The 15,480-nt window shown below is 40.8% G+C and overlaps 1 protein-coding gene across 2 annotated transcripts; it reads right to left on the bottom strand.

The window, feature by feature from the left end:
- Positions 1 to 3,323: 3,323 nt before the first annotated feature.
- On the bottom strand, positions 3,324 to 13,998 carry LOC102973764 (DLA class II histocompatibility antigen, DR-1 beta chain). Of its 2 annotated transcripts, none has more exons than XM_024121957.3 (6): positions 13,843 to 13,998; positions 7,853 to 8,134; positions 5,299 to 5,580; positions 4,441 to 4,551; positions 3,949 to 3,972; positions 3,324 to 3,660 (listed from the first exon to the last, which is right to left on the bottom strand). In XM_024121957.3, the coding sequence occupies exons 1-6, from the start codon at positions 13,940 to 13,942 to the stop codon at positions 3,647 to 3,649; spliced, it is 813 nt and encodes a 270-aa protein (XP_023977725.1). In that variant the 5' UTR covers positions 13,943 to 13,998; the 3' UTR covers positions 3,324 to 3,646. The 2 variants fall into 2 exon arrangements, with proteins under 2 accessions (XP_023977725.1, XP_023977726.1); XM_024121958.3 differs by having other exon boundaries at positions 7,853 to 8,122; positions 13,843 to 13,997.
- Between the last annotated feature and the right edge of the window lie 1,482 nt (positions 13,999 to 15,480).

The raw sequence follows: 15,480 nt of genomic DNA, 5'->3' as shown, positions 1-15,480 counted from the left end.
CCCAAACCCAAGCCAGATCTAATATCCGTTAATGCACTCGTATCCCAGAAAACGAATTTAAGAGCAACCAGTCACAAACACCCAACTAGGCTTTTGCAAGTAAGGCGGCCACTTAAGTTATAGCCAATCAAATAATTTTCTTTCTTTCCTTCTGCCTCATTTTTATAAAAGTCTTTCCCCCAGCTTGTGTTGGTGGAGTGCTCCTAACCACTTTCGGTTTGGCACTGCTGGATTTGAGTTGATATTCCCTCAAATAAAGTCTTGAAAAAATTTTGGTGGGCCTCAGTTTACCAGATTGTAAATGATATTGTATACTTAATTTTTGTTTAATGCCTTCATTGCCATATATAGAATACAAATCGATTTTTTGGGTTGATTTTGAAATCTGCAACCTTGATGAACTTCCTTATTAGTTGTAGCAGTGGGTTTTTTTTTGCAGGGGGAGCATTCCTTGGAATCAAGAAAATGATCCCATTTGCAATAGCATCAAAAAATGTCAATTATCAAGGAATAAATCTAATAAAAGATGAGTGAGATTTCTATAGTGAAAACTACAAATCATCATTAAGAGAAATTAATAGAACTACATAAATGATGAGAATACAAAGTTTGGAGATCAATCATAAGAGTAAATATTTTAAAGATGTCAGTTCTCTCTAAGTTAATCTAAATTCAGTAAAAATCTCATTAACATCATGGCAAGGAATTTTGTTTGCTGGCTTCCTTGCTAGTTTTGTTTTGTTTCTTCACTGTTTTGGGGTTTTCTTGTTGTCTTTGGCAATGGTGGTGGTGGTGTGGGAGGATTGCCAAGCTGAATTTAAAAATTCACATGTAAATACTATAGTCTTAGATTAGCCAAGAAAATTTTGAAAAATTAGAAAAAAAAAACCTGGAAGAAATTCAGCACAAGATAATGAAAGCTATATGAGTTAACATTGTGTGATATATTAATTGATATAGTGTGGTGTTGGCTCAAGTATAGACAAACTGCACAACAGAACAAAAGAGAAATTCTAGAAACAGATCCCCTCACAAATGCAATGCTCTGGTCTATGGTGACACTGCAGAGCAATGGGGGAAAGAAGGTCTTTTCAATAAATGCTGCTAGGTCATTTGAAGGTCCATTTAAGGAAATTTAATGTGACACCTACTCAAATTTCAATAAAACCCAATTTCAGATGGATTGGAAAACTTTAGTAAGATTTAACATTGAAGCAAACGGGGCCTTGGATTTCAATTGACGGATGATCTAAATTTCTTTATCAGATGTACCACTATACAGATTGTCTATTTTGAGTCAGTTTTGGTAAATTATATGGGGTAGATTAAAGAAGGGTACAAATTATTTGCATTTATCTCATGGAGACGTAGATTGTATATCCCCTCCCCTTAAATCTGGACAGACCCTATACTCACTTAGACCATTATAATGTGATGGAAAATACTCCACACAAGTTCTGAGGCTAAGTTTGAAGAAGTCTTGTAGCTTTTACTTTCCTCTCTTGGGAGTCCTGAGGCATCAGGCTTGTCTTCACAGCTGATGGGACCACATAGCCCACGTTAGAGGCACTGGAACTTCATGCAGAGGGAGAGAGTGTCTCAGTGTCCCAGATGAGCCTCCAGAGGACACCAGCCCCAGCTACTGTCTGACTGCAGCCATGTGAGAGACCCTCCATGAAAACCACCCACTAAGCTCAACCAACTCTTAGAATTGTGAAAAGTCATCAAATAGCTACAGTTTTAAGCCACTAAGTTTGGGGATGATTTATTACACAGAAATAGATCATGAAATTTAGTGTTTTTCAATGGATTTCATCTAAAATATCCAATCTACTGGCATAAAATTCTTTATAATATCTTCTTAGTATATTTTTAATGCCTGTAGGATCTTTAGGAATATTATCTTTTACATTCCAGGTGTTAATAATTTGTAATTTAGATTTTTTTCTTCTTTAGCAATCTTGTAGGTGATTTATTTAAAAAGTGAAAAAAAAGAAAGAAAACCGTCGAGTTTTGTTAATTTTCTTTATTATGCATTTATTTTCTTTTTTCTTTTTTCTTTTTTTTTTTTTGCTGTGGCCTCTCCCGTTGCGGAGCACAGGCTCCGGACGCGCAGGCCCAGCGGCCATGGCTCACGGGCCCAGCCGCTCCGCGGCACGTGGGATCCTCCCGGACCGGGGCACGAACCCGCGTGCCCTGCATCGGCAGGCGGACTCTCAACCACTGCGCCACCAGGGAAGCCCTGCATTTATTTTCAATTGTATTTTCTCTTTTACATTTATTATTTCCTTTCCTCTATTTTTCAAGTTAAATTTACTTTTCCTAGATGATTAAGATAAAAGTTTAGGTCTCTGATTTTTATATATTTTTCCTTTTAAAATATAAGCATTTAAATCTATAAATTTCCCTCTGGAGATTCCTTTGGTTGCGTATCACATGTACTGAAAATCTATTTTAACATTCCTATAGTTTTATAATTTCTCATCTGATTTATTCTTTGATAAGCCATGGATTATCTAGAAGTGTATTACTTCATTTCCCAAAACTGGCTACTATCTCAGCTAAATATTCCTGATTACAGAATACAGAAAACTCAAGATAAAACAGAGAATGAAGCAAAGAAACCTACCAGACCCACATGTGACCAAAATTCAGGAATAAAAATAAAAACTATTATTGAAAACCTCTTGTTGGGGCTCAGGGAAGGCTGTTCCCAAATATGTCACAATGGCATGTTGATTATTTTGAACTAAAGTTACTTAAGAAATGGCCAATGCAAGAGGGACACTCTGACTCTCCTTCTGTCTCCCTGAAAGCAGGAAATAATCTCTCATGTGAAAGATGCACTCCCTGCATCTGGAGGTATGACACACTTATCACCAGAGACAGGAACTCAGACCAAGAAACCTATATAAACAAACCTTGTTGCGTCTTTAATTTATTGATACTACCTCAAGCCCAAACTTTGGTTAGATTCTTCACTATTAGAGCACCCAAAACCTAAGTTTCTTTGTCCTGTCAATTACTCACAAACTTATTGTTTCTTTGTCTAAAAAGCATAAAAGCTACCTTCTTTGGCCACTTCTTAGGTCCTATTTCTAGAGACCTCCATGCACGTGAATTAAAATTTGTTTCTTTTTCTCTTGCTAATCTGTCTTGCATCAATTTTATTAATAGTCTAGCCACAGGAACTCAGGAAGGATAGAGGAGGAAATTCTCACCCTCTCCCTGCCCACCCTCCCCACCAGACACTCCCTTTCTCTCTCTCTCTCTCTTTTTTCTTTTTTGCCTACGTTTGTCCTTGAAACTGTATCAGGCAGATGCTTCTCACTCCACGTTTATTTGAGCAAAACTTCGTAAAGAAATGTGGGCTAAAGATGTGTTCAGATGAAAGGGAGGCCATAAGGCTTGAATATAAAAAGGACAAGGAAAGAATGAAGATAGGATACTGCCTTCAATATTCTGGATTTCCAGGTCAAGGGGCAGGGGCTGAGGAAGCCATCAGGGAGGAGATTTTCTGCAGGAGCAAACCAGATCTTGAGAAAGTACTCTCTTTGTGGATTAAAAGCCCAACAGGAAACACTTTCATGCTGCAAAGTAGCTGAACCAGGAGGTTCTTTCTCTTATGAGTGTCATTATCTTCACTTCAGTTTAGGAGTCCTGCAGAAGACAGAAGATAGCGTTGTTTTTACTACAAGCTAATTCTACAAGCAGCTTCTTTCCCCCTCTCCCAGGGTCTCATGTTAAAGCAGTACTGTAAGAAGGGGAAAAAAAATTCCTAGATCTCCCTGAGCCAAAGCTACTTTAGAGAACTGGCCTTTTGTTAAGTGGCAAGAAGAAGTTTAGAATTCAAAGTCTTTCCCGTTATGTCTGTCTCCTGTCTTGTCATCTCTACAACCAGTTCTAGGAGACCAAATCTATCTCTAAAAGAGGATTAAAGGGCATTACCTGTTGGCTGAAGTCCAGAGTGTCCTGGGAAAGAGAAGAGAAGATATATATTTAAACGATATGGAAGGAATTCTGTCCCCAGCCCCAGGCCCCCACCTGATATTTCTCTACACCACAACACATATCCCCTAATGCCAGGGTAGACAGGAGAGCAGACACTAGGAGCATGTGATCCATGAAGTTTCTGTCACACAAATCCAGCGTAATTTCATCGGCCTTTGTGTCTCTTCCGGCATTTGCCCCAGGATCTCCACCCAAAATCTCCATGCATGTTAACTCTTCTTTTATCTCTACAGGCCATCACCTCTTATTTTTCAACCATAAGTAACCATGAACTATTGATTTCTGGATTTCCAGAAATTTGAGGTCAATAAAGGGGAAATAAAAGTTTTATACAGGGTCACTGATATACAGAGAACAAACTTGAGCAAAACCATCTTTCTTCCTCCAAAAAAGTCTGTGGGGCATCTCAGCTGCCAACAGGTTCCTTACCTTTCTGATTCCTGAAGTAGACGAACAGCCCCACCCCAAGGAAGAGCAGACCCAGAACAAAGGCCCCGATTCCACTCAGCATCTTGCTCTGAGCAGATTCAGACTGTGCCCCTGAGAAAAGAAGCTAGTTTTAGTGATTCTTATCCCAAATCCAACTTCTCTAATTGAGATTCTGAGATTGAGATCTTTGAGAATGGGGAAAGAAGGCTTCCCTGGAAGAACTAGAATGATTGGTCATTTCTGGAAAAGAGGTTAAAAATACAGAGTAGCTACAAGGTTAAGACACTGAACTCATTTAAATATCACAGCCCTGACATAAGGCCATGACTACAACATCTGATGGGTGAGGAGCCTGGGACTCAATGATATTATGTAGCTTGTCTAGGGTGACAGAGCTAATAAAAGGCAGAATTGAGGTTGCACTCCCCTCATGTCAGGAAGGTCCCTACATTGTAGAGGATGTGCCCCTTCTCAGATCACAGTGAACATCTCAGAGCAACAGTGTCAGAAGTACGAGCCCAGCCTGAGGCAGTGGACTGGTGCCCAGGGTCATGTAGTGAACATGACCTGAGATTTCATGGAGGCTCAAAACAGGGACACCTCTATTCTGCTTGTCACGCATAACTGCCTTCTCAGGGGGTACAGGTCTTTGTACAAACTATCACAGGATATCTATAAATATCAGAGGATTTCTATCACAGGATATTCACATGACTACCCTCCTAACCTCAGCTGAAGGATAGGAGAGAATACAGCAAATGAACAGTTGCTGTGGGGAGAGGAGAAACCTGACACTCAGGGGTAAGCAAGCCCCCTCCTTGGTGGCTGAGGAACTTATGAGGCCAGAAAGCTTCTCACTCCATTCCACTGTGACAGGGCTGGTCCAGCTGGGGTGCTCCACGTGGCAGGTGTAGACCTCTCCACTCTGAGGGACTGTTTCAAGCATCACCATGGTCTGGAAGGTCCAGTCTCCATTAGGGATCAGGCCTGTGGAGACCACCCCCGCCTCCTCTTCCTGGCCGTTCCGGAACCACCTGACTTCAATGTGGCCTGGATAGAAACCATTCACAGAGCAGACCAGGAGGTTGTGGTGCTGCAGGGGCTGTGTCTTTGCAGGATACACAGTCACTGTAGGCGCCACTAGGAGAGAAAAAGGTAGAGGGGATAAGTGAGGGAGACAGAGTAAGTCTCGTTGGTTGGCTGCCTTTCTGTCCCCAGTCTCTAGTCCCAGTCTTCAGTCTCCGGCAGGCCTCCCTGAAAGCTGGCCATGTAGCCCAACAGAAATTGGTGCCATAAGACTTGACTTTAATGCTTACAGTATGGGCCCATTAGATCTGACAGATGTTCAGGAAATTTGTTTTCTATTGTTTTGTTTTTTCATAGCATGAAAGAGTTATTCATTGTTGAATTGATGTGTTTACAAATCTTTGCACAGTATATAGTGTATTATTAATAGCATGATTTCTGGAGCCAGGGTGCCTGAGTTCAGATCCAGGCTCTTCCTCTTACTGATTGATCCTGGGTGAGTTTTAAAATTCCTCTGTGCCTCAGGTTGCTCACCTGTAAAGGGGGATAATAATACCAACTTACCTCTTAGGGTTATGTGAGGATTAATGTACCTAAAGTATGTGAAACGATGGCTGGAACTTAGTCTTTAATATATGTTAGCTATTTACTATCTTCATTTACTTGGAGAGAAAATATGACTCAAAGCAGTGTGGATAAATTAGGGGACAGCTTGGGGTAGATGGGGAGACAGAGGATAAAATCCTGGGACTGCTACACTCACACCTTAGAACACCACAGAAAGGGTTCTACCCTGGGAAGCAGGAATAGACAAAGGTGATTCTTGAACTCTGAGTTGAGTCCCAAGGAAAGCATGATTCCTGAAGGGGAGAGAAAAGACCAAGTAAAGTCATTCATTAAAAACAAAACAAAACAAAACAAAAGCTTATTATTACACTCAGCTGATCAGTTCCTCTGCTTTGCAAAACAAGCAGACCTATTACTGGAATTGTATCATTTTAAAATTGTCTTTTTTTTAAGCTGACATTTCAGTTCAGGGCAGGGTCTGAGACTCATTAATATGTGTGCTTAGTTCCTGAGACAATCCTTGACACCACCAGCCACAATAAACACAATTATTATTTGCAAAAGAGAAACCTGGGGGGAAAAACATTTTTACAATAATGCAAAGTGGTAGATTTAAGATTGATGGTAAACCATCACTAACAATTTTGCAGTATATTTCATTAAATAAAAATGTTTAAATTCCTAACTTGGAATATAATGAACAGAATCAAAACATAAACCACAAACTGGAGAAAAAGCTAAATCAAATGTCAGCAACTTGTTAATCTTAATGCATACAGAACCCGTATAATCACCGAGAAAACCACCAGGACCCCAGAGATAGTCGACAATAGATAAATTCTTAGAGCCATAACAAAGGTTAGCCAGTAAGTATGTGAAAAATGTTCAAGAACCTTAGAAATCAAAGAAATTTTAAATAAAAACAAAGAGATATAAATTTTCAACTGTTTGGTAATGTTGAAAAAAGATCTAATAAAGGGGAATGTAAAGTAAAATGAGGTAAATTGTTACAAGTATAAAAAGGATAATATGTAACTACTCAAATACTACTAGCATTATAAAAAATAGTAACAGCATATTAAGTAACAAAATTATAATTCAAAAAGTTGATTTCACAATCATTTCAACTATGTAAAATATATATACTAAGGAGAAAAAAAGCAACAAATTTAGACCTGAAGTAAGCTTCAGAGAGATCAGAGGAGCCGCAGAGGCTCCCCTGCCCGCACCTGTCAAAAAGTAGTCTGACACCTTTTTCTCAGTGAAGTGCTCCTGCACACAGACAGACGCGGCACACTTATTTCTGGGGTGTCAGGAGTTAAGAGGGGGTGTGCCCAGAGCACGCTGTGACTCTTCTCCTCACAGGCTCCCAATCCTTTCGCTTTCCTCACCTCTCCTCCCCCAAACCTTCCCCCAACCATAGACCCCTTGAAGTCCCTCCCGCATCTCTAACCGCCCCCCCCAGTCGGGGTTTCCTCCCCTCCCCTCCCCTCCCCTCCCCTCCCCCACAGGGACCACCAAGGACGCCCGGAGCCTCCCTCCTGCACCCCTCCCGCCACACCTCCCCTCCCCCGCGGGCCTCCCCACACCACACACGCTCTCTCCCCTCTCACAGTCACTGACAAAATCACACACTGTCTCCAGACAACAGGCTCTCCCAGGAACCCGCCTAACTTGTACTGGCTCACAGTCCTACACAGCCCCCGCTCCCCGAACGCAGTCTCCTGTGTCCCCGTCTCTGTGTCTCTCTGTCTCTGTCTCAAACACACACTCACACGCACTGCGCCCCCGCCCGCTGGCCGCCCGGCCCCGCGCTCACCTCGCCGCTGCACCGTGAAGCTCTCCACAACCCCGTAGTTGTGTCTGCAGTACGTGTCCACCGCGGCCCGTGTCCGCTCCAGGATGTCCTTCTGGCTGTTCCAGTACTCGGCGTCCGGCCGGCCCAGCTCGGTCACCGCCCGGTACTCGCCCACGTCGCTGTCGAAGCGCACGTGCTCCTCCCGGTTATAGATGTCTCTGGTCACGAACCGCACCCGCTCCGTGCCGTTGGTGAAGTAACAGTAGGGCTTAAACTGGTACAGGAAGTTCTCTGCGGGAGACACTGCTGCTCAGTCAGGCCTCAGCCCCAAGCGGCAGCCGACATTACATTTGTTGAAAATCTTGGTCCCACCGAAATTAATATTTTTTAAGAATCCGGACCCACTGAAGAGCTGTTTTTCCAGGACAATTAATTTGTTCAGGACCAAAGGCTTATTTATTTCTTTGCTTGCCAACCAATTGCAAAGTCATAGTTGATCCTTCACGTCATCTTTTTTCTTAATGTCTCTGCCTCTGGTCCACTACTTACCTGTAGTAGTAAATTACAGCCACAGACACCTTATTCCTGTTCATGCCTCAACGATTTCATTTTCTAACTTTGTCTCCTAGTTCCAACAGTACAAGTAGGCATCAAATTACCACCCTTGGCCAGATGTAGAACTTGTTTCTGTAGTCAAATCTCCTCAGAAGGGGAGAAACTAAGAAGATGATATTCTCATATCGACAGTTTACAAAAAATGAGCAGGTCCCCAGACTTTAAGTAGAGACCATCACCTAGAAATGACGGCAGAAAGAAAGGTACTCTGGGTCAGACCAGGTCTATTTTACTATTCAAGTATCTTATGGACACATGACAACAACGTTAGAAAATTAAAATGTGTGAAGTTACTGTTCACTGTAGCTTGTATGGTTAGCAGTGTTTGTCCAGTTCTTGTCCCCAACTTAAGGTTGCCAGATTTAGCAAATAAAAATACAGGATTCGCAGTGAAATTTCGATTTTGATAAATTACTGTTGTTTATCAGAACTTCAGATTTAACTGAGCATCCTGTATTTAATTTGGCAACCTTAGCCCAACTTGCTAATGTAGCCTCAGAAGGAGGAGGATATTCAATACTTCTTCTTTGTATTCTTTAACACATGCCCATGGCAGGCTGCAGAAAGTGTGAACACATATGGACTTTTCAACTAATAAATGCAGAATGAATGTAAATGTCTCTTTTTTTGTAAATGTCTCTTTTTTGTCAACAACAAAAAAGAGACATTTACATCTTATTTTTTATTTTACTATTTTATTTATTTAACTTTTTATTTTATATAAGAGTATAGCCGATTAACAATTTGTGATAGTTTCACGTGCACAGCAAAGAGACTCAGCCATACATATACATGTATCCATTCTCCCCCAAACGCCCCTCCCATCCAGGCTGCCACATAACATTGAGCAGAGTTCCCTGTGCTATACAGTAGGTATGTCTCTTTTGTATTGGATCTAGCAGCCCTTGCAGCACCCCTCCACACACACACACACACACACACACACACACACACACATGCCCGAGACACACACTGTGCATATGAACATCAGAAATTTTGTCAGTAATTCAGACACAATCAAGCCACTATCCACTAATGGTATTTAGAATCCCAAGCTGTAGAATCAGAACTTCTGAATTTGAAGAGGAGCTCTTCTACTTAGGTCAGTTTTAGCATCCATGAGCCTTTTTTCTTGATCTCCAAAACAGATTTGATGATAGTATATCCCTCACAGTATATTTTTAAGTGTGAAATTAAAGATTGGAACTTCCTAGTGCTGATCATATAATAAATAATAAATATATTGACATTTTTATTTTTTAAATTTATTATTATTATTTTTTTGCGGTACGCGGGCCTCTCACTGCTGTGGTCTCTCCCGTTGCGGGGCATAGGCTCCGGACGCGCAGGCTCAGTGGCCATGGCTCACGGGCCTAGCCGCTCCGCGGCACGTGGGATATTCCCGGACCGGGGCACGAACCCGTGTTCCCTGCATCTGCAGGCGGACTCTCAACCACTGCGCCACCAGGGAAGCCCAACATTTTCATTTTTATAACCCTATGAAAGCAAGCTCACAAGATCTTTCTATTCCTTAACTTCCTAAAGCAAGTAATATCTTCATCATCATTTGGCAATTCTCTTCAATTAATTTAATCACTAATTACCATTTTGAGCAAATAAGAGCAGAACATTTTATATATAATAATGTGGTATATATAAATCTAACACAAATGGGGTATGCTGACTTAGAAGAAAGGGAATTTCTATATACTCAGACTTGATAATATAATCTAAGTTCTAGAACTAACAGTGTGGCACTGGGTAAATAACTCAAACTTTTTGAATTTTAGACTCCATAGATATATATGTTTTGGGTTTTTTTTTAACATCTTTATTGGAGTATAATTGCTTTACAATGTTGTGTTAGTCTCTGCTGTATAACAAAGTGAATCAGATATACGTATACATATATCCCCATATCCCCTCCCTGTTGTGTCTCCCTGCCACCCTCCCTATCCCACCCATCTAGGTGGTCACAAAGCACAGAGCTGATCTCCTTGTGCTGTGCAGCTCCTTCCCACTAACTATCTATTTTACATTTGGTAGTGTATATATGTCCATGCTACTCTCTCACTTCGTCCCAGCTTACCCTTCCCCTGCCCTATGTCCTCAAGTCCATTCTCTACATCTGCATCTTTATTCCTGTCCTGCCCCTAGGTTCATAAGAAGCATTTTTTTTTTAGATTCCATATATATGCATTAGCATATGGTATTTGTTTTTCTCTTTCTGACTTACTTCGTCCTGCATGACAGACTCTAGGTCCATCCACCTCACTACAAATAACTCAATTTTGTTTCTTTTATGGCTGAGTAATATTCCATTGTATATATGTGCCACATCTTCTTTATCCATTCATCTGTCGATGGATTCTTAGGTTGCTTCCATGTGATGTATATGTTTTTAATTGCTACAGATATGATAGGATAGTTATAAGAATTACATACTGAAATTTATAGGCCTGGTACAGAGTAGCTGCAAAATGTTATGAGGCTCCACGTTGACAGAAACCAGATTTGTTTGGTTTGTTACTCCAACATTACCACTTAGAGTAAAATAACTGGTGTATTCTAGGACACGAATAAATACTGGCTGTATTAATTAATGTTGTTTTGCATAACCTTGGTATTCAAGGGCACTCTAATGCTTCCTTGCTGATGACTAACTAAACATGTCTGATTCTCAGGTTTTCCCAGCTTCTCATCAGTCTCTTGTTTTTATACTTTAGGTCCAGCGGATTCCCTTATGCTAGAGCACAGTCTATCCCTGAGGCCAGCTATTCAAAAGAGTCATCTGTAATCCATTCCTCAGTTCTTCAGCTCCCATTCTCTCCTCAAATGATCCAATCTAGCTCCTGTCTTGTATACTCCACTGGCAGCAAACGTCAGGTCCACCATACCCAGTGCTCACTTCTCTGTCATGTTTTCTCATTTCACCCACCTCTTTGTCATACTCACCACAAATCGCCACTCTCTCCATCCTTGAAAAATCTAAGTTCCCTCACTCTCTGCATCACATGCTCTTGGTTTTTGTCACTATCACTGGTACTCCTTCCCACTCCCCTTTGCTGACTTACTGACCCTGGCCCTCTCTTTGCCTTCTACTACGCACCCCGACACTCCTTCTTTATGTGCAACCTCTTCTGCTTTCCTGAAATGTAACACAGTTGTCAATGACTGCAACATATATGTCTCCAGCCCTGGTCTCCCCCTGAATTCCAGTCTCATAAATTCAATTGGCCTCTTGACAGCTCCACATAAATGTCAAAAAATCATTTTAAACTTAAACAAAACTTTTATTCCTAACCACCCACCTCAAATTTTTTCCTCCCATAGTCTTCCCTACCTCAATAAGCAGCACCATTATGTTTATTCCAGTAATTCAAGACAAAATCCTGAGGGATAAGCTTAATTTTCTACCCCTTCCTAATATAATTTATTAACAAGTCATACAAATATCTATTTCAAATCTGTTGCCTTTCTCTTTATTACTGTCTTTGTCACTACTACACTAAATGAGGCCACAAGCACGTCTTCCCTGGAGAATTCTACCGTGATCCTAAAAGGTCTCCCTGATGAATCCGTACAATCCAATCTCCACATGGTAGCTAGAATTGTTTTTTTAATAAACATAAACTGACACTCCTTGTAACCCCTCAGTAGCTTCACATATCTTTTTCAATAAAATTCAAAAATCTTACCTTAGCCATCAGGGCCAAAATGATTTGGCTCCTGATTTCCTCTCCGACCTCATTTTATTTCATGTGCTAACTTGCTTGCTCTGTTTCAGCCACGCTAGCCTTTTTCTGTCCCTTAAACACAGCAAATATCTTCCCACACTTTGTTCTTTCCCTGTTCCCTTGCATCCTTTCCATAACTGCCTCCTTCTCATCACTCATGTTTCAACTAAAGGTCACTTTCTCAGGGAGACCTCCCTAGCCACTTGAACCGAAGTCAAGTGAATCCCATTTTCTCTGTTCCATAGCCCTGATATATGTTTTTCAGAACACTTACTGCTCTGTTAATTGGGTTGTTATCTTTCTCTCCTGTCATTAGGTAAGTTCCATGATAATTGGGACTTTTCTAGCTTTTATTCATATAGACTTCTGAGTCTAGACAGAGCCCAGTATATAATAGCTGCTCAAATAAACATTTGTGGTCTAAATGAATGAACTCATGGTTTGGGGAATTGGTTATTGTGAGGATCTTGGAAAGCAAGAAGGGGCTCCAGCTCCAACACTCTTTTATTCTGATGACACATTATATCCCTTTCACTTCCTATGACAAATTCAGACAAACTTCCTCTTTCTTCTTCTACTAGTTGTAAGAGGCATTCACAGGAAAGAAAAAGGTGATTTTAAGCAAGAGGGAAAATTTCATAAGTTTTAGCTCATCCAATAGATCTATTATAGTGCTGGGGGTCTGTGCAAACGTGGGCACTTTCAGTAATGCTGATGACATAGCTGGGGAAAAATAGGGACAAACTTGAAGGAGAGGTAGCCAAACATGGCTAATTAAGGAACATAGACAGCACAGTGAATGAACCTATAATTTATCCTCTACTAGTTGAATCTTTTCTCATATGCTCAGGCCAAAGAACGGGGAGATGTAGGAGAAACTAATCATCTAGAAAGGTTCAAAATAGAATCACAGTGAACACTAACCTGTGTCAGGTTTTCAGAAGATGTCCTAAGTTCTTTAAGTCATCAAAGAACACCCCATGGATGCTCCTTAACTAAAGAGTCATTTCAAGTACTAAGGATTCCTAAGAGTCGTTTCAGCTCCAGGGTGCTTTACCCAGGAGAAATAGAGAGAAAACGAATCCCAACTTCTGTCAGAGAACCTCCAGGGCAGGGATACAGGCATTTTAAACATTGGGGTTCAGGAGAAAGAAAAGATATGGGGGAAGGCCCTTTGATACATTCTCACATATTAGAGAGAGGCACCAACATCACAGATCCTCTTGAGAATATAACACAGGATCTTCTAGGAGGGATCTTTCTAATTTCTTGTGATATCCCATAAAATTCTCAGAGAAACTTTCCCTTTTCCTGGCATAACTCAACATAATAAAGGGAAATGCCAAATGGGGAATTATCTTTATTTCTAAATCCTCTTAAGATAATGAAAGAATGGGATGCAAGGGAGGTTTTATTGGAGGAGAATTGAGAAAAAAAATGTCTTATACATATGGAAGACCCTGAGGCAGCTCTCATAGAGAGGACAAATATCTAGACACCTTTTGTTGCGGAAAGAATTGGGGATCCCTATGGTAAAGATAGCTGGTCACTGAAGAATATATCACAATTTTTAAGGGACATGGCCTGGACACAGTGACAAAACTAAGTACCTTCCTTCCCCCACCCTATGATAGCTCACCATCCAAGGTATACACTTACGTTGGGTCTCCTTGGTCCAGGCCAGGGGAGGGCTCAGCACCATCAGTATCACTGTCAGAGCTGCCATCCAGGAGCCTCCGGAGAAATACAGAGACACCATGCTGGAGAACAGGAGAGGACAGGGTGTGAGGGGGACAGGAAAGCCCCACTCATATGGGTACTGTGACCCTCCTCCATCCAAGTGACACCAACCAAGGAATTCAGTATTTGATTCTGGATTGGGTGATCTCAGTGTTAGAGAACCAATCAGCATCACAGACGAGAAGCATCATCAGTGACTGGTCAGAGATTCAGTAGGAAGGTCCCCTTCTGAAACTTAGAATTTCCCTCACTAAAAGGTTTGTTTTAATTTAGTGCTTTAGAGGTTTGATCCAGCTGCATCTGAAACATTTTAACTGGGCCCCTATTGTGAGCCAGCTCCATGCTGGTCAGTGACGTGTCACACGTTTGAGCCTTTTAGAAGCGTTCATTCCTCTCTGCTTGAGACAAAGCTATTTTGACAAATGTATGTGTGATTGTGTTTAGGAGTTGAGTTGCTGGAGAGAAAATGATTGCAAGTTAATCATTTAACTTGGAGACCTTTTATCCAGTCCTTATTGCACCGTAACTTAGTGTTGTAGATTTGGGGAAATTACTTAACCTCTACAGTTGAAATGAAGGCACTGTGATCTTTCAGTTATTTCAATACTGAAAAATGCTGTGATTCTGTAGACTCCTCAAGGAACAGCATCCCCTGGTAACGGATGATGTGACAGAATTATAGCTGTTGATTGGAGAGTAGTCTGTACCTCCTTACAGGTCGAGATGTCCCTGATAAACTAAAGGAAATTTAAAGTTAGTCAATAATTTAACCTGAGTGAAAAGGTTTTTCAGGTCTGTCTTCTGGTGCTGTCACTGAGTTTAGTGGCACCTCCAGAAAACACTTAGAGAAAGGGCTTAGAGGAGACGATTTATGTGGAGTGGAGGGTCTTGAAGGTACCTTTGTAGAGCACATAATGTAACAAGGTGGGAAGGCCAACTGTCCAAAGCCAAATGTGCAGGGAGCTGAGAGGTGGATAAAGGACTCAAAGTCACCCTTTGGCACAGCAACTCTGCCTTAGAATAACGAATATTTTATGTGAAAATGTGTTCAACCCCTTACTTCTGCGTTCCATTTTGATTTCCACATTTTATTGGGGATGTGTCTCCTTATTATTCAACATCTTTTGCTTTATTCTAAGAAAAGATATAAGAAGAACTTGCTAATGAATACATTACAGAGTGTTCAGGAAATAGAACACTTTGGAAAAGCTATGAGTTGCATCCTTTGATATAATCATATAATTTAACATGTAATTCTATTTTAAGATAAATATTACACATTAATGTAAATGTAATATCTCAGATTTAGAATGGAATTCAAAAGTCAACTATCATCCTGAAATTCTGCATTAATTCATGCTCCACTGCAGTTCTTATAAGCAGTCCTTCTTTATGTACCTCAATAGTTCTTGTAACAGTACCAACCATGCCACAATAAAAATTACTAAAATTTATTGAACAAATTTAAGTATTTTACTTTCTACCATGAATTAATTATACTAGGGCTTTTTTATACATCTTTAAAAAATTTAATTCTCACATCATCTCAGTGATTTA

The sequence above is a fragment of the Physeter macrocephalus genome, chromosome 18, assembly GCF_002837175.3.
Source record: "Physeter macrocephalus isolate SW-GA chromosome 18, ASM283717v5, whole genome shotgun sequence".
Lineage (NCBI taxonomy): Eukaryota > Metazoa > Chordata > Mammalia > Artiodactyla > Physeteridae > Physeter > Physeter macrocephalus.
This window is presented reverse-complemented; position numbering and strand designations above follow the sequence as displayed.

Bases quoted from the DNA above. Each gene is read 5' to 3' on its own strand.
- LOC102973764 (XM_024121957.3), bottom strand. From the start codon at position 13,942: ATGGTGTCTCTGTATTTCTCCGGAGGCTCCTGGATGGCAGCTCTGACA. The intron at 8,135-13,842 runs GTAAGTGTATAC...ACTGAGCAGCAG, and splicing joins CTGGACCAAGGAGACCCAAC to TGTCTCCCGCAGAGAACTTC. The intron at 4,552-5,298 runs GTGAGAAGCTTT...TTCTTTTCTCAG, and splicing joins CCCTGTCACAGTGGAATGGA to GGGCACAGTCTGAATCTGCT.